At 38.5% G+C, this 25,542-nt stretch overlaps 1 protein-coding gene across 5 annotated transcripts in view; it reads right to left on the bottom strand.

Moving 5' to 3' along the window:
• Dock7 (dedicator of cytokinesis 7) overlaps positions 1–25,542 on the bottom strand; it is a 192,184-nt gene that overhangs the window by 3,595 nt on the left and 163,047 nt on the right. For 2 of the 5 annotated variants that reach the window (XM_085686294.2, XM_085686296.2), the window contains 11 exons: positions 24,395–24,553; positions 23,502–23,602; positions 21,957–22,149; positions 20,990–21,133; positions 18,750–18,881; positions 17,338–17,352; positions 9,923–10,048; positions 8,659–8,748; positions 8,302–8,538; positions 7,805–7,948; positions 6,694–6,800 (listed from right to left, as the gene is read on the bottom strand). In XM_085686294.2, the coding sequence (XP_085542420.1) occupies positions 6,694–6,800; positions 7,805–7,948; positions 8,302–8,538; positions 8,659–8,748; positions 9,923–10,048; positions 17,338–17,352; positions 18,750–18,881; positions 20,990–21,133; positions 21,957–22,149; positions 23,502–23,602; positions 24,395–24,553 (1,448 nt within the window). Of the gene's footprint in view, positions 1–6,693; positions 6,801–7,804; positions 7,949–8,301; positions 8,539–8,658; positions 8,749–9,922; positions 10,058–15,575; positions 15,621–17,337; positions 17,353–18,749; positions 18,882–20,989; positions 21,134–21,956; positions 22,150–23,501; positions 23,603–24,394; positions 24,554–25,542 lie in introns of those variants that run through there. The other 3 variants (XM_085686295.2, XM_085686297.2, XM_085686298.2) reach the window with 2 other exon arrangements.

Raw genomic sequence — 25,542 nt, 5'->3', positions numbered from 1 at the left:
CCTGGAAATTCATAGTCTTACCCACCCAAAGACTACTATGATGACATTCCATATTTCAGCTGATGGCAAATGATTCTCTCTTGTTTTAGGTTTATGGTAGTGTTATGGTTTGCGTAGAATATGGCTCTATAGTCTTCATGTGTTGAAGGCTTTGTCCCCAGCTGATGATACCGAGAGGACTGGATCATGAGGGTGCTAACTCCATCGGTGACTTATCAGGAGGGTGGGTGGGTGGAGAAATAGGAGTGGTGGTGCTTCTGAAGGTCTACTGTGTTGCTCACTCTCTCTGCTTCTTCTCTGTGATAGAATAGTCATCTGAATCTCTTTAAAATCTGATAAACACTTCCTGTACTCACTATTCCTGCACTCATTAAATTAAATACATATTTCATTAATTTGTAGCTCAGGCTGGTCTAGAACTTGTGATTCTTCTGCCTCAGCTTCTGAGTACTGGGAAGTGTGTGCCACCATATCTGGCTTTCACAGTGATAGGAGATCAAACCAGAGTGGTGGCACATGCCTATAATCCTAGTGGCTGAGAGTCCAAAGCAGGAGAACAGCAAGTTCAAGGCTCACATGGGCTATCTCAACACAACAGTCATATATCTCCTTGCTTGTGAATGCTTAGGCAAATGCATAGTTTTAAATGCTTATATTATAAAGAAGATGCCATCAAGCTTGACAACTTGTCTTCTGGCCTCAAAAGCAGGTCCAGAGCATTTGCATGTGTGTGCATATACAAACACAAATGTAATTTTAAAATTAAAAAGAGTGTTAGTTTCAAATAGTAAGCAATTTGAACAGACTAAGCTTAAAATATGAATTTAAAGTGTGTATCACCTAGGTGAACACATGAACCCCAAATCTCTTGTATATGTGGTATCCCATTCAGACATTCTTCTATGTACATGTTTTGTATTTATATATATGCTTTGTAATAGGAGCACAGCCAGTAGTCTCCAAATATATCTAAAATATACTAGCTAGAGGGAAAAAAGTCCATACATTCATATAATGGAACACACAAAAATTAAGTAACACAACATTCACAATCACTTAAGACAGCAGCTGACGGAAACCAGTACACACTAATTTATGTAAGATTAAGAGAGGGCTGGAGAGATGGCTCAGTGGTTAAGAGCACTGCCTGCTCTTCTAAAGGTCCTGAGTTCAATACCCAGCAACCACATGGTGGCTCACAACCATCTGTAATGAGGTCTGGTGCCCTCTTCTGGCCTTCAGGCATACACGCAGAAAGAATATTATATACATAATAAATATTTTTTAAAAAAAGATTAAGAGGATGTAAAACGGCACAGCACTCAGGGATTCAGTCATTTCTGATAAAACTAAAAACAAGAAAACAAGAACAGAACTCAGGACACTTCTGGAAGAGGAGGATGACAGCAGAGTAGAGAAACATTTAATTCAAGATTAATGAAGATAAATTTTAAAAGAATCTCAGACCAAAAGTTAGTACATAGACAGTATTATTTAATTGAACAAATTGAAGTATGAAAATTGATCAGCAAGAGACACCCTATTTATACGGGTTTTAATAAAGCTGGGGGCTGAGACTAGAGTATTGGCACTCATGGCATTATTAGTGCTGAGACATTTTGGGGTGTATATTAAGAGCCAATAAAAATGTTTATTTTGGCTCTGATTTCATGATGGAAATTTTAATTCAACAAAAGAAAGAAGACCCACTGTGCTATAAATTACATCACATTTAAATTCAAACTGAATCAAATATCAAACCAGTTAAATTGATGAATATCACCATTTAAATAATGGTTCTAATTTTAACTGAAATATAGTTTAAGATTATATTTAAACTGTAAACTATGATAGTATGTGTGTTAGTAAAAACACACAGCTAACAGAAAAAAAAGGCATGGCATGGCAGGGCAGGCATGGTGGTGCACACCTTTAATCCGAGTACTTGTGAGGCAGAGGCAGGCAGATCTCTGAGTTCGAGGCCAGTCTGGTCTACAAAGTGAGTTGTTACACTGAGAAACCTTGTCTCAAAAAACCAAAAAAAAAAAAAAAAAGGTATTGACTCTAATTTTTTCTTCCCCCAGCTTCCCCACTCTTTTTCTTTCCAACAAGTTTTCAACCTGAGGCCCAAGTGGAGTGGACCTCATTGTATAACCCAGGATAACTTCAAACTCACAGCTTTCCCTGTTTCAGCCTCCAAGTGACTTACAGCCATGTGGTACCAACCAGCTATGTAACTTTTTCTCTAAGGTTTATATTATGAAGCATTTAAAAACTTTTGGCCTTTTTTTTTTTTTATAATCGAAAAGGAGAAAGTTCTCTGTCCTGACAATATCACATAAGAAGTCCTGTTGACTATAAGAATTCATTCCTCTGAAGTAAGTTTCTTTAGGGTTAGGATGCAGCTCAGGAGTCCTGTGCATGCCTTCTTTGTGTGTACCTTTTATACCAAGTACCTTTTATACCAAGTACCAAAAAAGAAAAAGCAAACAAAGTAAGTATATCCAAATAGATAACTGTTTACAATTGCAGTCCTGATAAAACATCTTAAAACAATAGCATGCAAAAAGTTAACTGCTCATCTATTAAATTACAATGACTGATAGAGACCTGTATTATCCCATGATCACCTGGCCCAAAGACAGCAGGGTTTATTTTGTTGTTTTAAACCTCCTAAATAATGAAATTAATGCTAGCAATCTGTGAATTTCATAAGTATGAAATATGTACATCTTCCAGGAAGTGGCACAGGTCATGTGTCCACATAAGTAACTACGTTTTCTGCTATTTTCTAAGATCAATCCTATGAGGCCATCTAGCCAAATGATTACATTATAGGATACATAAAACTAAATAAAGCTCTTATAGCAAATTCAGGAAATAATCAATGGAGTGAAGGAACAACCTGCATATGGGCAAAAATATGTGCAAAATATAAATGACAAAGTTATTATCTAGGGCACATAAGAAAACTCAAATGTAAAAATCCAACAAAAGACAAAATACAGATATTGATCTCAGAAGATACACAAATGGACAATACATACACAAAAATTAACAACACCAATCATTGGAAAAATGCAAATCACAACCACCTCATCCCATTTAGACGAATGGCTATAGTATAGTAAGTGATGGTGAGAATGTGGAGCAAAGGCTGCTTTTGTACACTGCTGGTCAACACACTCTCTATAGTAGTGTGTAGCTCTTCAAAATATTTATTTATTTATTAATTTATTTCTACAGTATCCTGCTTGTATGCCAGAAGAGGGCATCTGATCTCATTATAGGTGACAGTGAGCCACCACCACATGGTTGCTGGGAATTGAACTCAGGACCTCTAGGAAGAGCAGTCAGTGCTCTTAACCACTGAGCCATCTCTCCAGCCCTTCAAAAGCACAAGAAAAGGAGCTGGACAGGTGGTTCAGCAGGTAAGAGCACTAGCTGCTCTTGCAAGGGCCTGGGTTTGACTAGGGCACACACATGGTGGCTCACAATCATCTGTAACTCTAGTGCATGTAACTCCCTCTTCTGGCCTCTGCAGGCACCAGACACACATATAGGCAAAACACCTGTACACATAAAAAGAAGCTTTAAAAAAACAAAAACAAAATAGAACTACCAAATGGCAGAACAACCCATAACCAGGTCTACCCCCAAAAGAAACAATCAGTCTGTTAGGCAAAAAGACATTTATAACCCACCCCCACTTCGTTCACTGCAGCATGATTCACAATAGCCAAGAAGTTGGAACAACCTACGCCAGCCATCTATCAAATGATGAATGGGGTTAACGGGTGGGCAGCAGATGAGAGAGGTAGAGGGTGAGAGAATTCAGAATGTATTACATAAATGTATGAAATTGTCAAACAACAAATTTAATAATAAAAGGGGGGGCTGGGGAAGTGGCTCTCTAAGCCTGAAGACCTGAGCCCAATCCCCTAGCACACAGGGGTGGGGTTCCATATACAAATTAATCTCAGTGGTGGATGGGTGGAGAGGAGACAGGAGGAGACATGGGGCTCACTAGTCAGTCAATCTAGTTTGTTCAAGAAGAGACTTTCAAAATATAAGGTAAAAAATGCTGGAGGAGGATACCCAATTTCAACTTTAGGTTTCTCTTTGCATGCATATACAAATATACAAACATGATACATAAATACAATGGAATACATTTTAGCCTTAAAATCGAGTCTTATTCACAACAACACATGAGAAAACATATTGTACAGAGTGAAATAAGTCTAGCTCAGGAAGACAGGTATTATACATGTGTAATCTAAAAATGTGATTCCCAAAGAAGTTGGGACTAGAACAGTGGTTACCAGAAGCTGGGGAGAAGGACAGGGCAATGGGCAGAAAGACTGGCAAAGGATGCTTAGCTATATCAGACTGGAGTGAGACACCGTGGTATGCTATTACAAATTAGGGTAACCATAGACAACAGTGTGCTATACTATACCCTAAAAGGTTAGCAGAAAAGATTTTGAATATTTTTGCTACTAGGAAATGGTAAGTGTCTGAATATATATATATATATATATATATATATATGTATGTATATGTATATATGAATGTATATATGAATGATGTAGTGTATTCACGGATCAAAACATACCAATATATCAGTTAAAAATAAATTTACATTTAAAAATCACAAAATTTCATAGAACTGATTAAGTTTGTTTTGTTTCTGTGACAGAGTCTGGTTCAGTCCAGTCTGGCCTCAGTTGCCAGATAAAAGATGTCCCTGAACCTCTAATTTTCCTGGATGTACCTCTTAAGTTCTGAGATTAATTATAGCTGTATGCTTAAAAGTTTTATGTTTGGGTGTCTGTAAAGCTCACGTGAAAGGAGCGGAGAGTTCTGTAAAGTAATGCAATGAAAAGGGAAGTGGCAGCACCATCCACATTTACTGATGATGATAACCAATGTCCAGTGCTGTGGGATAATGCTTTTGTACACTGTAAAGATTTGTCACTCATATTGGTTTAATAAAATGCTGATTGGCCAGTAGCCAGGCAGAAAGTATAGACGGGGTGACCAAACTTGGAGAATTCTGGGAAGAGAAAGGCAGAGATGCAGTTTCCACACAGACACAGAGGAAGCAAGATGAGAATGCCTCACTGAGAAAACGTACCAAGCTTAATTTAGATAAGAATTATGGGTTGATTTAAGTTGTAAGAGCTAGTTAATAATAAGCCTGAGCTAATAGGCCAAACAGTTTATAATTAATATAAGCCTCTGTGTGTTTCTTTGGACTAAATGGATGTGTGGGACCAGGTGGTACAGGAACTTTTGTCTACAGTTCATAAGTTATTTATAATTTAATAAACACATTCAATAAATGATTTGACAAGATAAACCATGTTAGAAAGTACGAGACAGGGTTCTCTGGCTCAAGCTCTGATGCTTTGTTAGCTGGAACTCAGTGACAATGGTCCAGTGGCTCTTGCAGAAACCTTCGGTAGTGTGGGGGACTGAATCCAGTACCTTGGATGTGCTAGGGGAGCGCTCTTCCACTGAGCTGCAGCTACAGCCCATGGCACTGTTTCTTTAGTCTGACTTCTAGAGCTTCCTAGGTGTTTCTCAGGCCCTTACCCCACGGCTTCTATGGTTCAGCATCTGCATTACTGACCATTCTTACACAGATACTAAAGAGGGCTCATGCTTTTTCCTATTCAGTATATTCTTTTACTTTTTTAATGTCTAAAACCTAGAATTAATTCTTCAAGGTCCACATAAAATGTGTGGAATCTTTCCTAACAATGCCAAGTTATATTAATCATTCTCTCTTTTGTGTTCATATTGTTAATAAATAAAAATTAGGAATTAAGTAATGAGTTGATAAAGACTTTTTCCTATTGTTACAAATTCTAATATTTATTAAAACCTATTATGTGCCAAATATTAGTCTAGCAATGCTTTTAGGTTGATTTTGTGCTGGGGGAAGTTAAGATTATACACCAAAGTTGCTGTCCTTAGAAGGCCTCATTACAATGCTGACCTTTGGCTTGCCTCTAGGAATCTGGATCTGGAGAGGGTTTGCTGTTCTAGATATTTTGTTACTATATGCCTTCCTCCTGCCAGTTTAGTATGCCATCCCCAACACTCTGCTAGTTTACTGCTGGAGGAATGCACTGGCAGAGGGTCCTCTGAGCTCTGTACCATGTGTTCTTGCCCTTGCTCATCTTCTATTGTGCAACAAGTCACGGTGACCAGAACAGCGACATGCTGAGTCCTGTGAAGGGGATGCACTTGAGGCCCTAGACACCCGAGGATTATTTAACCCAGTTTGTAAACCTCTCTGTGAGAGGGAGATTACATTATCTTTCATTTGTAGGAAACTGAAGATCACAAAGACTAAGTGACCTGAGGAAGAACATAAATACACTGATAAGGTTAGTATTTCGACATATTTTTCTTCCAGTTTTTTGAGGGAGGGAAACTGGTGCTACACACTGAAGAATAATACTAATTGTTTTTGGCAAAAACAGCAGCTTTCAATTTAAAAGTTGGGTATGAAAGGGTGTAGGTATATGCTAGTAAAGAATAGAAAATGCCATGCATATTGCTTATCACAGGGAACAAATTCCTAGTTTCTCTTTTCAACAGTTCCTTGTGGCTCTTATCTTAAATTGCGGTACTGGCCACTCTTAATTTGAAGTTCTTTATGCAACAAGCCTCAATTACCTTTTAGTAAAGTCTTTGAAGCAAAGACGCAGCTTGTTGTGATGTCTGAAGAGCTTTGGGTCACCAGGTATTTCAGACAGGAAGACCTGGGCAACCTCCAGAGGTCCCTGAAAAATAAAAGGGAATAATGAAGTGTTTTTATTCTTTAGAGTTATGGAGTTTACCCACAGGGCCATGGCAATGACAGGGCTGCATTTACACTGAATACATGCATGTCTATTACGACTCTTCAGGGACAGCGACTACTTCAGATTTTCCTACAATTAGATCTTTCTTTCTTTCACTATTTTATGTGCATGGATATTGTGCATGCACGTATGTGTGTTTGTATATGTGTATGTATGTATATGTACATATGTAGGGCTCACTGGATGCCCTGGAACTGGTTAAGACATAGGAAAAACCTGACTAAAGCTTTTCTTGATGCTTCTAACTAACTAGGGGATATTCTTTAAGACTGGGGCCAGGCCTAAAGTTATGAGCAAGACGATCTGAGCAAACCAACTGTAGGAATATCATAATGGCTTCCAACATGTGTGATAAAATAATAGTGGTATCTTATATGTAAATGTTATTACATTTTCGAAAATAGTTTCACATTATTTATTCCATAGAACTCATTAGGGAGAAGACCAGGACAAGGAAACACCATCAAGAATTTAAGAGAGCAGAGATTCACATGTATTCAACACAGCTCTGGAATGAGTCTTTTTTGAATCATGTATATTTTTTAGGGGAAGATTCTGCTTTATGAGACAGGGACTCATTATGTAGCCTGGCCTGGAACTTGCTCTGTAGGCTGGCCTTGAACTCACAGAGATCTGTCTGCCTCAGCCTCTCCAGTGTGTGTCATCACAACTGTCTAGGAAGGAATGTTTTACGTGATCAGATCCCTACAATATAACAGATATAAGCATAAGCAGTGGAGAAGGCAGATAAGAAAATCGTAATGAGATGCTATTACACTTCCATTTCTCAGTTTATCTCCATTTATACTTCGTACCTTGTGACTAATCCACTTGATATGATTTTGTTATTCTGTAAACATTACACTATTACTCCAAGTCCAGTGTGTAAGTAAAACTGCACACATTCAGCAAGAAACACAAACCTGGTTCACAGTTGTGCCTACAGACCCCTGGAGGACCATCTGAAGCATTTTCGGGTCTGCTGGATCCTGATGTGTTGCAAATGCCAATTCCTGCGTCTTTTTCTGCATGTCTTCGATAGCAACTTCAATTGGTGTTAAGATTATCTGAGTAAAGTAAAGCAGTAGCAATCAGTTCAGTGTACTGACTAAAACTACCTAATGAGCTTTAAATAGTAAAATCAGAAGAAATGGGGACCCATTATAAGCTTTCGTAACAAAATCTAAACCTTAATCCCTAAATTAATAAAAACAAATAATCCCAATAAATCCTTAAGAAAAACCAAAATCAAACTGATAATGAATTAGAGACTCAGAAGATAGCCAAAAATGAATGAATAATAATGGTAAAATTATATTATGTAAAGTAGATGGGACATATTTTCTGCTAAAACCATATGCTAATTCACAGCGTGTATATACTAATTTCATGAATCCTTTTTCCTCAGTTGTGGACTTACCTCTTCTTTGTGAGTGACATTGACCCTTGTTTTAATGTAAGGAAAGGCATGAGACGTTGTCAGAATGGTCTTCCGTTTGAACTGTTCATGAAGTTCCCCATGGGCACGGCCATCTAAAGTGAAGGGTGTACAGTACATGAACCGGCGGAGATTATAATTCTTGTCAAAATAAGTGATTCTGTCCTTCATCTCATAGGTGTCAAAGAATGGCTCCACATAGGTAATCTGAATGTATGCCTGAAAAAGGGAAAGGTCCTTATTCACTAACAGTAATCTGTCACCTAGTAGATGTCAAGCAAAACGTTGTGGAGACCTTCAGAGACGCAACTACACATTATTACAGTCTGATCAACCTACCTTGTTAGGATCTAATTTACACTTGTCTACAGGATTAGAGTCCTTGATGACTTCAACCACATCCTCTCCAAATCTTTCTCCATAAAATCCCTGTAATGAAGAGAAGGTAATCTTTTACATGAATTTCCTAGGATTAGTAAACCAGAGTAGGTCCCGGAGGGAGACGCCTCAGCAAGACTGGGATATTTGGCAAGTTTTGTTCTAACTATATCATTTCCATCTATACAATTAAATAACAGTCAAAGAATTTTTTCTTCAATAAAAACTCAGGTTTTTTACAGGGGGTCCTCAAAAGAAACAAGACTGAGCCGCAGCTTGGGCAGTGGTCATGGCTCTTCAGAAGGAAAACTAAGCCATTGAAAGAAGAAGGTGACCTGTGAGTCCAGCCACTCAGGAGGCTCTCCACGCATTAGCCCCACACCTCCCACAAAGGGGCTTCATATGATGAAGTTAGGGAAATGTGGTCTCAGAATTTCTCAAGACTTACCTATTTCATAAAAAATAAAAAGTCATAGTTTGAGCCAGATTATGAAAACTAGGCAGAGTAAAGTGGGCTGTAAGGATCAAGACCAGCAGGGAAGAGAAACAAAGCCGAGAGCCCCGTTTCCCAAGCTGCTCTGTATACACAAGAGCAGAGATCCTGTCAAACTGTAGACTCTGATTTAGTCTGAGGTGGGATCTAGGATTCTACATTTGAAGCAATCTCCTGGGTGACATTAATACACTCGAGGCACAAGCCACACTTGAAGCAGTAAAAGAAGGTTAAGAGGAGCAACTGGAAATGAAAAATGTGTTAACACAGTGAACACAGAGGTCATCTAGAAGGAAGGAGCTCTCCAGAGGGATTCTATGAGGGTTTCCAGGTGTGACCACAGCGGGAATCTTGGAAGACGTCTCACTGGATGGCTAGGCCACAGAGACAACACTCGAGTAAGCTATTTCCTGGACCTCTGCTTTCAATTCCATCATACACAGCTACTTAATATCTTGTCTCTTTCGTAAGTGTAGACAAACTGGAGTAATTCTGAAGGATAAAGTAGCTTGGAAAATTTGTGTGAAAATAAAGCCTCAAAAGTATAGCTAATAATAATTTACTGTTGTCATAAAAGAATAGAAGGCTTTGAAAAGGTGTTGAGTTTACCTCTCAAAAATTCTTATATACCATAGAAGTCTTTTATCTGGCTTATTTAATAATAAAAACTGGATGTGAAAGTCTATTCATTGTAGAAATATAAAATGATATTCGTGAAGCACCAGCATTCACCTCCAATCTGTGAGAAATCTCTGCGAGTTTGGTTATTGCAGGCTCCTTGTACACAAACTCCTGTTCATCCAAATCCCCGAACTTGGTTCCATAAAAACCAACACGGAAATAGGTGCCAAACATCCGCTTACCATCCTAGGTTTAGGAAAATGAGAAAATTTAATATAAAACCTTTTTGTTTTTTACATTATGCTTAGATTGTTAGATTGTAAAATTTTCAAAACACTGTAAAAAGTTAACTCAAAATTATGTTTATTTTTTGAATGAGAGTAAAAACAAAGAAAATGATTTTTCTTCATTATTTCTAACAATGGTTATACAAATTAGTTTCTTTATTTTTTTTTAATCAAATAAAACAAAATAGTCTTTGCTTTTAAGTTCATACAGCTGGGCTACATTAATTTATTTTCCTTACTGAGTCAAACAGTCTTAATAGAAAAGCACACCAAGTTAAATAAAACAGCACTAATATATTTTTAAGTCAGCACTATCCTTCTCAGAGTCCCTTTGGGTATATTAAAAGAGCCAAGGAGAGCATCTGGCACACAGCACAAAATCAGTGAGGTGTCAAGTCCTTCAGAAGCCCTAACGTAAACATCACTTCATTAGTGCCATTCTGCTGAGTGAACGTATAGGGAAGAGGAAAAGTGGAATAGAAAGGAAAAAATGTGAGTGCAAGGCAGTAATAACATTTTGAGATGACTTGTTATTTTAAAGACTGCCAAAGGCACTCACTAAATTCCCAATTTTTGATCTTTTTATGATAAGACTCACTATCCTGCTTCTGACATCTCAGAAGCACACAATGCTGTCACAGGACTTAACTCCAACCACAGACTGAGAGCAGCTGCAAGGACAGAAAGCTCCACGACTCTCACAGACTCAGGGAGAGCCAACCTCTCAGCGAGGACAGCACCTGGGTCTCCCACGCAGCTCTAAACTGTTTCAGAAGAACTTTGCAGTGACCCCACATATAAACCACATAAAGCATTAAGTTCCTCTGAATTTTCTTTAAGCCTAACTTGTTTTGTATTAACTTTTGCTTTACAGAAAAGACCAGATGGCAAATACATTTAAAAACTGAACAACAAATATAAGTAATTAATCAAAATGAGAAACTTGGGTCCTAATTTATCAGTTTTATAATCCTCACATGAGGAAAAGTACAATGATAACCTCATATTCTCAGCCATACTCAGAAAAATATCTTTGGAGCTAAAGAAATGAAATTTCTAACAAAAATTTTCTTCAGTTACTTCATTTGAATTTAACATGAATATTAATTGATTCTTATAGTAAATGAAATGTCTGGATGAATTAAATTTTATAAAAATTTTTATTAGAACCAACAATAATATACCTTGACACAATCAAAGCAAGAAGACATTGTAGGGAACATAAAAATCCAAGATAACTATATACAAAATATATGATTAATTTTCAAGCCATGTCTCATACATAAATAATTCTCACTTCTTAAAACTAAAATTACTAGAATATTCAATTCTAGCTGTGTGGCTCAGGATGTTTCAAGTTTAAAATGTTATTCTAAATCTTTAACATTATTTAAAGACAGTAGTTAGGACTTGCTTCCCTTAGCTAAACTTCCCAATTCTCAAACTTTGTATAATAAGGATTACTTTCTTGCTTCCATTTTATTGATCTTTCTAGTGACATCCCAGAACAGACAGACATTGTGATGTGACCTGTTGGTGGAGGGACCCAGGAGCTCACTGTCTCACTAGTCTGGACTCTGGATCGGACTAGAACTTAACTACCTCTTTTAACATACTTTTTACATTGATATTATTATGTTAGCTATTATTAATCTTCTCTAATAGAATAAAAATAAGACTTGCTCCTCAAAATAATAAAATATGAAATCAAATAATTACAATATAAATTGGTATAAACTAATGGAGTAGTGTCAAGAATGAAAGGTTAATCTTGTTGAAGCCAAACCACAGTTAAGGATTCAGTCATCCACAAGGCTCAAAAAAAAAAAAAAGTGGAAAAAAAGAGTGGACATTCCAGTAGACAGAGAAGAAACAAAGCAGATCCTGTCATAAAATAGGATGTATGTGATATGACGGAAAGCGTCCATTTGAGTACTGAATGCCTATGACACGCTAATTCACCCAAGGCAGAGAGGGATGTCTCGTCAAGCAGGTGACAACTGAGGGAAGAGGCGCTAACTAGACACATACATTTCCTGGGGGAAGTTTACTGCAGCCAAAGGCTCTGAGGCAAGAGTCTATCTGGGGTATTTGAGAAACAAGATGGTGAACAGTGTGGGTGGAGCAGAGGCAATGAGAACAGGAGCATCAGAGAAACAAGGAGTTCCTGAACCATGTGCGTGTGTGTGTGAGCGAGTGTGTACGTATGTGAGTACGTGTGTGGTGTAGAGGGTGAGGATAGACAGAGAAAGGCCAATAATCCCAGCAACCATATTCCAATTTAGAGCTCACTGAGTGTATCCAGTTTATCAAAGCTTCATCCCCATTAAACACACTCAGTTTTGATACTTGCTTTTGTTTTGAATTACTTTCCTGCAATTTATCACTCTTTCCTTTCCTGTTCAGAATTTATTCTGAATTTCACACTATACATAGCATATTCTTCCTAAGCATTTTACTCAGGGCTTTCTTGACTCTGTGGGTGATGAAGCTACGCACCAGGAAAGAAAATCAGCTCCCAAGTCAAACACATTTTACATCTGTTCTAGCTTTGTTTTCTGTACTAAGGAAGAACCCTTCTGCTGGGCAGTGGTATATTCCACAACACCACTTCTGGAGCGGTTTCCACTATGCTGGCTGATTTCCATACAGGCACAGCAGTCATCTCCTTTCCCTTCTGTTAGGTCTATTCTTCTTAAAGACCATTTATCAGATTCTTTGAGCCACGATTTCCACTTGGAAACATAATACATGGAGCATTTTATTAACCTAATTTTTTTTGAGCGGACCGGGGAGGGGCACATGGGGATTGATGCTGGGGCTTTAGGCAGGCCCTCTACTAATGAATGACATCTCAGCCTTGTTTTCCTTTCTGTTTTCTATCTTGAGACAAGGCCTTGCTAAAGTTTCCAGACTAGCCTCAAATTGTAACTCTCTTGCCCCCTCCTCTGGAATAGCAGGGATTATAGGAATGTGCCACTGCACCTGGCCTATTAGCCTAACTCTCATGTTAAGATTTCAACAGGAGCTGGGGGATAGTCCAGCATTTGCTAGAATTCATGAAGTCTATGAGTCTGACCCCATTATATCAACAACCAAACCAACACATTTCAAGTTACAGTAATGGTAAAAACAATGACGTAAAACACAGCAACAACAAAAACTGACCTCCAGCAGCTTCTGAGTATTTACTATGTTGTAAACACTCTATATGCATTATATTAACTTCCTTTTCATTTCTAGTTTTTGTAGCCTATGCTGGCCTTTGTAGCCTATGCTGGACCAGAATGCTGAAATTACAGGCACACAACAGTATGCCCAGCCTACATGTATTACATCAATATTTAGCAGAATTCTGTGATTAGTACCACTATTTTTTTTTCCATCTTACAGATGAAAAAAAAAAAGAGCACGAGAGAGTGACAACCTTCCTATGATCACACTGTAGGAAGGGATGGAGCAGAAGTGAAACTCCGGCATTGTTATGGGACACCCAAATCCAGGCTCCTACACAGTCCATACCGAGTACAAACACCCGCACATGAGGATGACCTTCAGCTGTCGTCATTTCTCTGGTGGTTTTCTTAAGAACTCTTGTGAATTTCTCTGAGTAATTCAATTTATTTTTAACTTTTCCCCCCTGATTTTAAAACAGTGCTTCTTGTAATCCAGGGTAGCCTGGAACTCCCTATGTAGCCAAGTCTGGCCTTGAACCCCACCTTCCTACCTCAGCCTCCTAGGTAACTGACTACAGAGTTACCTCCCCTTCTCTGTTTTATCTTTCTTCATGTTATAGTGCCATCCTCTACACTTGTTTGTGTGTGTGTCTGTCTGTTTTGTTTTGTTTTGTTTTTGAGACAGGGTTTCTCTGTGTAACAGTCCTGGCTGTCCTGGAACTAGCTCTTGTACACCAGACTGGCCTCAAACTCACACAAACCTGTCTCTGCCTCCCAAGTGCTGGGATCAAAGGTGTGCTCCACTACCGCCTGGCCCTGCCATACCTGTTTTCTTACATTTTGCAGATCTTTCTTGTACAATCCAATGTAAAGATCAAGTGGTAGTTTAACAGACATACTTTTCTAAGATACAGCCTAGCCAGTTTCTTATCAGAGGTTCAGTTATGACCATTACATATCCCCATCCCCCAGAAGATGTCATATTCAATATCACCTACAGTTTGCTGACGTCAAAGCCAGCAGAGGAAGCAAAACAAAATGGTTTGGCATGTTCTCACTAGACCCACCTTACAGTCTACTACCAGGGAGGCACCAACTGCACAAAGCACTCCCTCTCACTCCCTGCCCCCTCTGCGTGCTTTATACCCATATTTCTTCTCTTCTTGTAAAATGTCACACATTCCCCTCACTCAACTACCTCCAAGTACCTTTACGTTCCATCCTCAAAGAGAGAGAGAACAAAAAAGGGATAAAACCTTTCAATGTTCATTCATCTCCTCTCATTTTAATCGGCTATTTCTAATTCTGCATGTATTTTATTTACTTGGATGAATTACAATATTTAGCTCAACATTAGTGTAGAAGCCCAAACTGTATGTAGCCAGTGTTTCTGAGCACACAACAACCAAAGCACTAACTGAAATTTATGATGTTCATCCAACTCAGTAATAAGTTAAGGGAATCTCTTCAGATGCCTTTATGTCAAAGGTTAGGGGACAGCTCTGTTTGGTAATACATCAGGAGTTATCCTTATAAGGTAACTTTATTTTCTCTAACAGTTCTGGATTCTAAAAGCTACATGAAATAGGATATGGTAATGTATTTAAATGAATAGGTTGTGATAATTTTTGAATAGAGGAAATGTCATGTAACTATGTTATCAATATTTAAAGAGAGTTTTTTTTTTTTGAAAAATATGAGCTTCCAGAGGTGGATCTCATCAAACAGACTGATAACTATTTGGCAAATGAGCAAATTCATCTTTTAATAATAAATGGATGCACACAAAATGTGAAATGGTCATGACATTTCATACAGAAATGAAACATTTTCTTTTAAATATAATTTAAGCACACCATAGGAAATTATTTATTTCCTATTATGCTAAGAACAAGCAGGCTTTGGGGAAAATGATAGATAAAAATAAATATAAAAGCAAGTAGCAAACAGATATGGAGGAACAAAATACAGTAGTCAGCACTGGCAGCTCTGGAGAGTTTCACAATGTATCATCTATTTATAAATACTTCAGTAAACTGCTAAATATCATGACTGAGGGTTTTCTTACACACATACACACACACACACACACACACACACACACACACACACACTTTGCCCCTCCAAAAAGTTTTGCGAAGTCACATAATTTCTCAGAATCAAGAACAGAATGTAAAATGAGGAACATTGCAGATTCAAGAAACTTTCTACAATATATAAGTTGTCCTTACTAGGTATTGATCCAATGAGAGCTGTATGAGAATACTAAGAAATTAGCTAAGAAACAGTTTTAAGAAAAATGAAGAGCTGTCAGAGTCAAACAGGAAAAGATTCACAAGGTAGGAACTTACCACAATAGACAATAGTAAAAGTAGGGAGGAGGCCAGCAACCAGGGGCAAGAGAGAGAAAACAGAAAGCATTTTAATTAGGGGAATTTCAAAACATTTAAGCAGCAAATGGCAGCAAACACATTTTTAAAACACAAGCATCCACTTAAGTTTAACAAGGGATAGCAAAAAAACAAAAACAAAACCAACCAACCAAACAAACAAAAAACCACACGTGCAACAAATTCAGATGCTATGAAGCTGAAGATCCATAAAGGCAGTGACAGGAATGCAAATGAGGAAATACGGTCTGTGCAACTTTTACCATGCAGTGACATGAGGGGAGAATGGGATTAATCTCAACCAGTGGAAAGAATGTTGTCCAGGGGTCGATTTAGCATCAAGCAGACTTGTAAAAACTGCTCAGAGGTTTTAATGTATTCTTTATTTTATGTCTAGTTTCCAGTTAATTCTATTTCATGCTAGAATATCCATGAGGAACTTTATCCCTGGAAGACAGCTGTGGCAAAACTCTGTCTGTTTATGTCTAGATGAAGCCACAAAATGAGAGATTCTATTTTAAACATAAATAAGGGCATGCACATTTAACCTGGAGAATGGAGGTAGATGTACAAGTACCAGCTCATAAAAAGACAGGCAGAGGGTAAGTGCTTTTTCAGAAACAGAATGACATCTAGTAGTCACATTGGTCTCTGCGGTTTTCTATTGGGTCCCCAAACAAGGACTGTAAAGGAACCAAAAGCTATTCAGGCAGCACAGGTCTAATGACAAGCTGAGAGGCAAAGCCAAAATCTTACCAACACACCTAGCCCAAACAGACCTTATTCACTATTAGGGCATAATTTATAGTATTCTCCCTTTACAGAAAGAAGAAAAATTACTATAATCAGTTCTCCATGGTAATTTCAGGTAAGATTTAGTTTATATTTAACTTTTCTAAATTTAACTACTACATAATAGGAAGTACATGTAGCCTTTATTATATAGTAATAAACTATAAGAATATGAGGTCAAATTAAATGTTACATTTTCTCAATGTCTTTATCTTGCTTCCCCAACTAAATTTAAGTGACCAAAATGGATTTCTTTCCAGGGGTAAGGGTGGGGTGGGCTATATACAGGGCAAAGTGACTCAAGATCAAATTAAACACAATTTCTTCAATTCAAGATGCCTATTCTCTGCCCACATTTTAGTTATCACCAGAGCTGACCTCCATCTTTACTGACAGGATGCCCAGTTTAACAGACAAATGACTGTTCTCTTCACACAGACATAGAAAATACTATGTCCGCTAACGGACAGCATCAAACAAAATACACTATTTTCTGTTTATACCTCTGAGCATTGTCATATAAATCGACCTCTGTGAATGAGTGAGACAATGTAGTTAAGGGAAATCTGTGTGTCAGTGTGGATGAGAGAAATGCGCCAAAAAAAAAAAAAAACCAAAAACAAACTGAAGTGACAACAGCGGCTCATTTACCAAAGAATCTCATTAGTGTAATGGTTTCCATGCACTGCCTACAACCTCTAAAGCAAAAAGGTCTTAAAATAACTTACAGAATTTAACAAAATTTCTTTGGTTAATGAATTCAGTTGATAAGCAGACAGCAACAGAATGCCCACAGCTAGCACATGTGGGCAAAGCATTGGCATAGGAAATCTGGTCCAGTCCATCTATTAGTGTCTTTAACTAACTAAAACATTACCTACCTCCCAGCCAGTACTCTGTGTAATAAAAAGTAAAAAAAAAAAAAAAGGGCAAGTCATAAAAAACTGTTCAGAAGATAAAAAAAAAGGCCAAAGGAAGTTCAGTTATATGGTACCATACCACAAATTCCTTATCACAGAGGATAACAAATATTTCAAACAGCAAACATTTTTTCATTTAAGACAGACAGAAATTTTATAACCTATTTGTTTAAAACTCAATATCCAAAATTTACCTTTGAAAAGATGTTTTAAAAGTGAAAGTACTTTTTAAATAGAAGGACACATTTCAGTGAACGAATCTACCGCCTGTTCTGTCTCTGTGTCTAACTCAGATCTCTAATTTCATTCCACTGAAATATCCAGGTTAAACAGAACATACACTGCAATTCTGCCAAATGCCAGGAACTCAATCAAATGTATGGAACTTTCTGGAAAACCACTAGTTCCATACTGAACACATAATTTGCATCAAAGAGCTCTCAAGGCAGATGAAGTTCCTTGTAGTATGTGCATAACTGATTATTTAAAAATACCTATTATCATCATGAAACCTAAATAATCTTTTGCAACTCCAATATCTGAGAAGATTACAATAGAGTCCTGGCTTAACAAGAGCAGCCTAGTTTACTTTCAGATTCTGTCAACTCATCTCTTACCGCTTGGCCACTGAGGTCAAGCTGGTAGACAGTGCAGCAGTGCTGCGTGCAGGAGGGGGTGGTCACTGCTCCACCGTCCTGTGGAGGGTGGGGCTCAGAGGGAAGCAGATCATTGCACGGGAGGAGGCCCAACAGGAAAATTTCAGTGGTGCCAATCACTCAGTCAGAAGGTGCCAGCCACTAATTTCACTTTCTAAGGAAGTTTAATTTGATTCTAATTTTGATCATAATGTGGCCTACACAGTGAAGTAAAGTACTGAAATCACTTTATAAATTACACAAGAACTTTTTTGTTCATTATTTTCATGTTATAAATACACCATGGGTAACAGTGCAAATGTAGGAGAAACAAACATAGCCACAGCAGTAAAAGATACCAAGATTTCATTAGAATTTCACATCACTCAACAAAAAGTTAATTTATACACAAAAACTTTTTGGCAACAAAGGAACAGATATTAATTTAAGTATCAGGTCCATAATTATAATCCACAATGTATTACAGAAAATAAAGTAAGATCATGAAACATTGCTGGATGGTAATAATTCAAAAGTTGTATGGGGAGTCATTTGGGAAGTTTCTAATAATCATAACCATTTTAGGTCAATTCACTCATTGTTTGTTAATGAATCTGGCTTAGCTATGAACCTTCTTTTAGCCCAAGTAAAATAGTCATTTCATGGGATCTGGCTAGACAAGAGCACCAGGTTTCTAGACTCCCCCGTAATAATAAAGAGAGAAGTCGGGACTGTTACCTGATGAACGATTTTGCTGAATGCTTCCTGAAGTTTACCATGGATTGTAGAGAGCTTCTTTGCATCCCGATTAGCTTCATGAATAGGAATGAGTACTTTGTAAACCTCATTAACTGCTTCGTACATGCCAGCCTACAGAAATAATGTCTGTGAGAAGCTGCTTTCTTTTAGATCAATGAGAAGAGTCACTACAATTTGTAAATTCACTGTATTTTTTAAGATAACACCATTGAAGCTATTCCAAGAGGTTTAATTTTTAATCGTATTAAAGCTTAAAAACCAATTTTATGTAATGTATCCTTTCATCTGGAAAAACTCAAGTGGGTATGTGTTTATAACTATATACATATGAATACTTACAATGGTGAATAACTTGACCTGGGCATCTTGTTCCTGGTTAGCCTATAATGACTTCACTAAGGTAAACATGTGTGTGCATATACACTCCTGAGAACCAATTCAATTATTACACTGGTCACAGATCCCCAATTCTCTTACAATCAGATAACCTGTGGCCTCTGGGAAAACCTAAATCATTTGCTTTTCACAAATTGTAAGCTGGCACAGGAAGTTGCTTACTAGAAATTCGTGGAAAAGTCTTTAAACACTTTAAGGCAGTGTGAGGTTCTGAGCGCTTGCTCTGCTGTTGCACTGACTCATAGCAGACTACACTGAAGTAGGCGGAGACAGCAGCTTTCCCAGGCTCCACCGCTCAGTAAACATGTTTTCTGTAAGACTGCGATTCTGACACATGTCAGGACTGACCACAGGAGGGCCTTGAAGCAATAATGTAGCTTCAATAGGGAAATAAATTTAGCATAAGTTAAATACTCTGCAAATTATCTTAATAAGTTAACATTTTTAATTAAATTAAAAAGAACTAATATATACTTAATATATATTAATAATATGATAGCAAAATAATTTCTGAACAACAGACCACTAGTCTTTAATCTAAATGTACTTCTTTGGATGATTGAAATTATATACATATACAGATACACAGATAAAATTCACTGAATTATTCTGTCAATAGCAAAAACAAAACAAAACAAAACAAAATAAACAAACAAAACCTTGCCCCATGACCCCAGCTAGTTCTCTTCAGTTTTAGGCTCGCACGGGATGGTCATGTTCCTTAGAGATATGACATTTTTGAAAGAACTGAAGTCTGGAAAATATTTTTAAGAGCTTGAAAATTATTATACTTAAATATATTGGTTCTAAGGACCAATAACACTAAAGATGGTAATGATGCCAGTGTACTAGCACTGAATAAAGCAATGAACACACACATTCTATCTCTATGAACTGACTTACTCCTTCCTCATGCTAACCTGCAGTACAAATTACTATTAGATGTGTTTAACAGTTAAGGAAAGCAAGACATAAACAGACTGAACAACTTATATGTGAAATAATACGGCTGTTAAGTGTGGAGCGCAGACTGAACTTGATGTACTGAACAATACACTGCAGGGCAAGCTCAAGGCCTAGAGAAGAAATCTAATTCCCAGGGAAGAAGAGCAGCTATGCACATCATTTCAAGCTTTGCCCTTACCCTTTCATGAACCTTATGGTCTCCTGAACCTTGGTGCTGGGACACTGAACACTAAGCGGTAAAGTCAAAGGAAGCAGGGACTTGATCAAAGAGGCTCAAGAAAGTTAGGCTATGTTCCTTCTATAAATGTCCTGTCTGGACTCCCCTTGACAGCTTCAATTCTTCACATACAGATGGGAGGGAACAAAGACTGGCGTTATACAAACAGAACAGGCCCATAAGGGATGCAGGATGCACTCTGACAGGCAAGAGCCACTCCTCCAAAACCTACCCAGGGAGGACTGCTCCACAAGCACAGCTCAATGGAAGGGGAACCTCCAATTCCTCTGGCAGAAACGCTGCAAAGTCATGTTAGTCTACTCTTAATAGAACTTAAAAACCTCAAAGAAGTTTTATTTTCTTCTTTTTCAATTTAAAGGTTTCAGAAAATATTTTATAAACAAAGAAAATAACTGCTGCAGATTAACCCAGATTGGCCTGGTTCAAAAACAAGCAAATGAAAACACTGGGCAAGCCACATATCATTACGATACAAAGAGCAGCAATAACAGATCTGGATGGAGAGTTCTTAAAGACACATGGAGCAAAGGAAACGCAATGTCACAAGGCAGGGAACACTGACATACATGTCATTTATGGATCAGGAAACTGTGGGGACAGAATAAGCAAAGTCACCTACCATAGAGAAGGAAGCGGCGGCTTGTTCCAGTAACCCCACGAGCCCTGACTCAGTAAAGTACTTTCCAGAGCAAATACCTTCTTCGTCTGGAGACACCACATCATCTGAGACAGCAGATTCTTCTAATACATTAGATGAAATATTCTAGGGAAAAGTAATGAAAAGATTTTTGCAATGAATTACTTTCCTAGCATAAAAATGTACACGGGGAAATAATTGCTGGTTAGATTTAACTGAAGTTAAAGAAAAGCAGCTGGGGTGAGCCCATTCTCAGCTGTGCGGGACTCTGGATTCTGCCCGGGTGCACACCTTCACAATGGGAAAGAGAAATCTCTACACCACGCTCTATTTTAAGATAATAAAATTACAACTGTTGCTAAATAACTTCCCCAAAAACCAATGTGGGAAAGGTTGACTTCTGACCTCCACAGGTCAGGTGTGTCATGGCACATCGTGAATGAACACACACACGCTCTCTTTTAATTTGTGAGAAAGAAAATAAACAGCTGGTGCTCAGCAGCTAGGAGCACTGGGTTCTTTCAAAGGACCTAGGACTGAAGCTCTAATTTCAGCTCCTAGTTAAAAACCAAGTCGTCGGGTGGTGGTGGTGGCGCATGCCTTTAATCTCAGCACTCAGGAGGCAGAAGCAGGTGGATCTCTGAGTTTGAGGCCAGCCTGGTCTATGGAGTAAGTTCCAGGATAATCAGGGCTACATAGAGAAACACTGTCTTGAAAAAAATAAATAAATAAAAACTAAGTCCTCTTTAATAGGCTGGAGATGCAGCCCGGTGGTGGAGTACACGCTTGGTATCATGAAGCTGACTAAATTCTCAGAACAGAAACAGAACAGGTAACAGTGCACTGCTCACTCACTGTGCTGGCCACTGGCCTTATCTCCTGCTCAAGAAGTCCACAGAACCAGGTTAAGGATTTACCTTGATCTCACACACATACAACAAATTCCTACCTGGAATGTTACACAGCCAACAGGAAGGTACTTCCGGTCCTCCAGCATGCTCAGATATTCAGCGACCAGTGCTGCTGAGTGGACCAAGCACTGGGCGGCTTCAGCATGATTGCTTCGTTCGGAGTGTTTTCCAGCCATGTTCTGAAGCCAAGTCAGTCGCAAGTCTGGAGAGGTCTGGTAGCCCTTGGCAATTCTAATCAGAACAGAAATGCTTCTCAGACTGGTGGGAGTTCAGAGAGTCATGTAGAGTTTACCAGACAAGTTCCTGCTACGGCACAAACCTGCCACAGTAAGTGTTTAAATGGCTGGAAATGTCACAGTATACAGAAAGAATCACTGTGACACCTAAAATGGGCACTACTGCTTTGGATTGGGGTAAAGAGACATGCTACATTAAAACTTGGCTGCTCAGAGAACGATCATATTTAAATTAGAAAATATAAAACAAGATATTTTTACATAATATATAAGGAAAATTAGAAGATATATAAGGTAGTTCCATCACATCATCTTTGTCTGAAGAGAAATGCTTTTGTGTGTGTGTGTCTTATGATGGGTAAAACTGTGAAAAAGAGGGCCACATAGAAAGGAAAATCCTTGGTTTGCTGCTGTGTCTATCAAGATACAACGGGAATAACAAGATTCTCAAAATCTATACCTAGAAACACTATTTTTAAACAATCATAATTTGAAATTATGACAATTTGTATTACATTAAACATTCACATACTGTGTTTTCTGAAAAGATTGTTTTTTATATTAAAAATATGGGTTTGGAGATTTTCTAAGAAGTTCAAGATCTAAGACACCAAATTTATTTATTAAAAATTCTTTCTTTTATTTTTTTTTGAGGTTGAATATTTATTCAGGGGGCTATGGAGGGGGAAGGGAGAAAGGGGCAGAGAGAGAGACAGAGAGACAGAGACAGAGAAGGGGGGAAGCGGAGAAGTGGGGAAAGAGAGGCAGAAGTGAAGCTGCCTCTCTGAGAGGAAGACAGAAAAGAGCAATTCTTTCTTTCTTTAGACAAGCATTCTGTACTTCTGAGGCTCTCTACCTTTAATCCCTTGTACTGCAAAATCATAACATACAAGCAAACTGAAGTCAGTTTTTAACTTTTACTTTATGTGTATGGGTGCTCTGTCTTCATGTATATCTACACTCTGCAGCTGTAGGTGGTTCTGATCTGTCACATGGGTGCTAGAAACTGAACCTGAGTCCTTTGAAAGAGTAACAAGTATTGTCAACTGTTGAAGCATCTCTCCAGTCCAAACTGAACAGTTTAAGAGCAGTGACAGAAAATATTTAAAAGCTGCCTTAAAATAAAACAAAAAACCAATCTCCCAGCCTCTGCAGACATCACACATACACATGGTCACAGACATACATGCAGGCAAAATACCTACACACATACATAAAAAAGTAAAATTGCACTTGACCATTTAATTAACATTAGAAGGTCACTTCAATAATTTTTGCATATTTCTTCTCATCAAACATTTCCCCGGTGACTTACTAATCCCATAGCGTGAGTCACACGAAGGCTACCTGTACATGAGATCAATCAGCATTTCGGGATCCTCCTGGTGCTCCTTCATTTTAACAGTGTCAGAAAGGATCATATGGAGATTAAAAACCAGATCTTGGACCTGTGGTAGAGATCATATGAAAAGTTCTTTTTGTTACTTAATAATTTTGTCACTGATTAAATGAGTTTGTGAGCCACTTCAGAGAAGCTTCTAGAATTTGAAAAACAAGTTATAGCGAGAACATGGGTGTGATGAAGGGAGGACATGCGCTCTGCATTCTGCAGTGGTGCTGTGAGCAGGGGCAGGGAAATGAGGACCACGAGAGCACGAGGAAACTCCCTAACTGTCTGACAGGGTAGCTGGGTGAAACCGGCTTTATTAAAGGCACACTAGCACTGGACTAACAGGCAGAAGTGTGTCATCATTGTGTCTACTCTGCCTGAGTCCACTGTCCTGTTACAATAAACAGAATTAAACGCAACCATATGAACAATTTTAAAAACAAGGCTCTGTGGAGATGGTTCAGTTGGAATAGTACTCTCCACACAAGCATGAGAACTTGAGCTTGTTCCCAGCACCACAACACAGGCGTGGTGACTGGCAGGATTCCAGTGCAGAGGGAGGTAAACACAGGAGGATGGTTGTGCCTTACTTGTCAGTCATCCTAGCCAAACTAGTAAGCTCCAGGTTTGGGGAGCTAACATCTAATCTTGACCTTTGGAGCTTCCCATGTATGAACACATATGTGCACACAGACACAGATCACTTACCCATGTTTTATGAAACAGTCTTTTCTAGGTTACTGTGGAAAGAAGTACAATACTCCAGGAAAAACCACTATTTAAGAACCTGGAAAGTACCTATTTAGCAGTTTTATTGCAAATTAATAATATAAAGAATAGCATTTCTCACCTGATCAGGAAATGTTGTCTCCCTCAACTCTAGATCTTCTTCAGCATATGTCAAAATAGTTTTTAGAGAGCGTCTTAAGAATTCTTCATTAAAATTCTGAGATGTACCCACCAAGGAGGACAGTGACATTGTTACTTGCATTTTCACTCTGGCAAAGTTCTGTGGAAGGGAAATTGTTGATATATCAAGCACCTGGTGAAAAACATCTAAAAAATTCTGAAGGAAAAATGCTTTAAAGTAATGAAATCTGAAATCAATGCATTAAAATCTGAATTTGAAAAGGACACAACAAACTCCCAGGTAACTAGGCAGATTCTCTCCTACAGTCTTTCTTTGTTTCACTCAGAGATGGTCCCTCTTGGGATCCTTCTTGCCATGCTGGCCAGGAATCACTTACGTGATTTTCACTCTCCTTCCCGCCTGCAAACCCCAGTTCCCTAGTCTCACCCTCAGCTTTGTAGCAGACCACCTGCTATGGCCCCTCCTTCCTGTCTGTGCCACTTCCCTGGAGCTAAGAAGATTCTCTCCTACAGCCTTCCTTTCTAGCCCCTCCCTCTGTCTCATCCACCAACACCAGAGACACTCTCTTTCTAGAAACCCACTGGTGACCAGGAAATCAGTTCCTCTGGGGAATCAGATCCTTGTGGCAGACCAGCTTTCCTCCCTCCTACGGACCTTCTCAGCATCCCCACATTCTAGCCCATCCCAACTCCTGTGTGTCAGCTCCCATAACCTAGAAACAAGTTCTACTTGAGAACTCCAGTGATCACACATCAGGTATTCAGAAGCACCCTCTACCAGGCAAACCACAAGCTCCACTTGCTCTTAAGATCCAGAGGGTAACAGAAACCAAGGAACAGAAAATCAATCCAACAAGAACAACAACAAAAGACCAGATACCAACACCTAGAATTACAGTCATCACAAACCCAGGTGCCTAGATGCCAGTGTAAAAACACAAACAATAGTCAGGACAGTGCATCTCCACTTGCAGCCTGAGAAGCCTACTACAATAGGCCCCGGGTGTTCCAACATAGCTGAAGCACAAGACAAAGACTTCCAAATAGCTATTATAAATATAACGAAGGACTTCAAGAGGATATGAATCCACTAAGGAAATCTATGAAAACACAAACGGTGGAATAAAA

The sequence above is a fragment of the Myodes glareolus genome, chromosome 3 (assembly GCF_982192425.1).
Source record: "Myodes glareolus chromosome 3, mMyoGla1.1, whole genome shotgun sequence".
In the NCBI taxonomy this organism is placed as follows: Eukaryota; Metazoa; Chordata; class Mammalia; order Rodentia; family Cricetidae; genus Myodes; species Myodes glareolus.
Note: the sequence above shows the minus strand (reverse complement) of the source record. Positions and strands in the feature narration are given on the sequence as shown.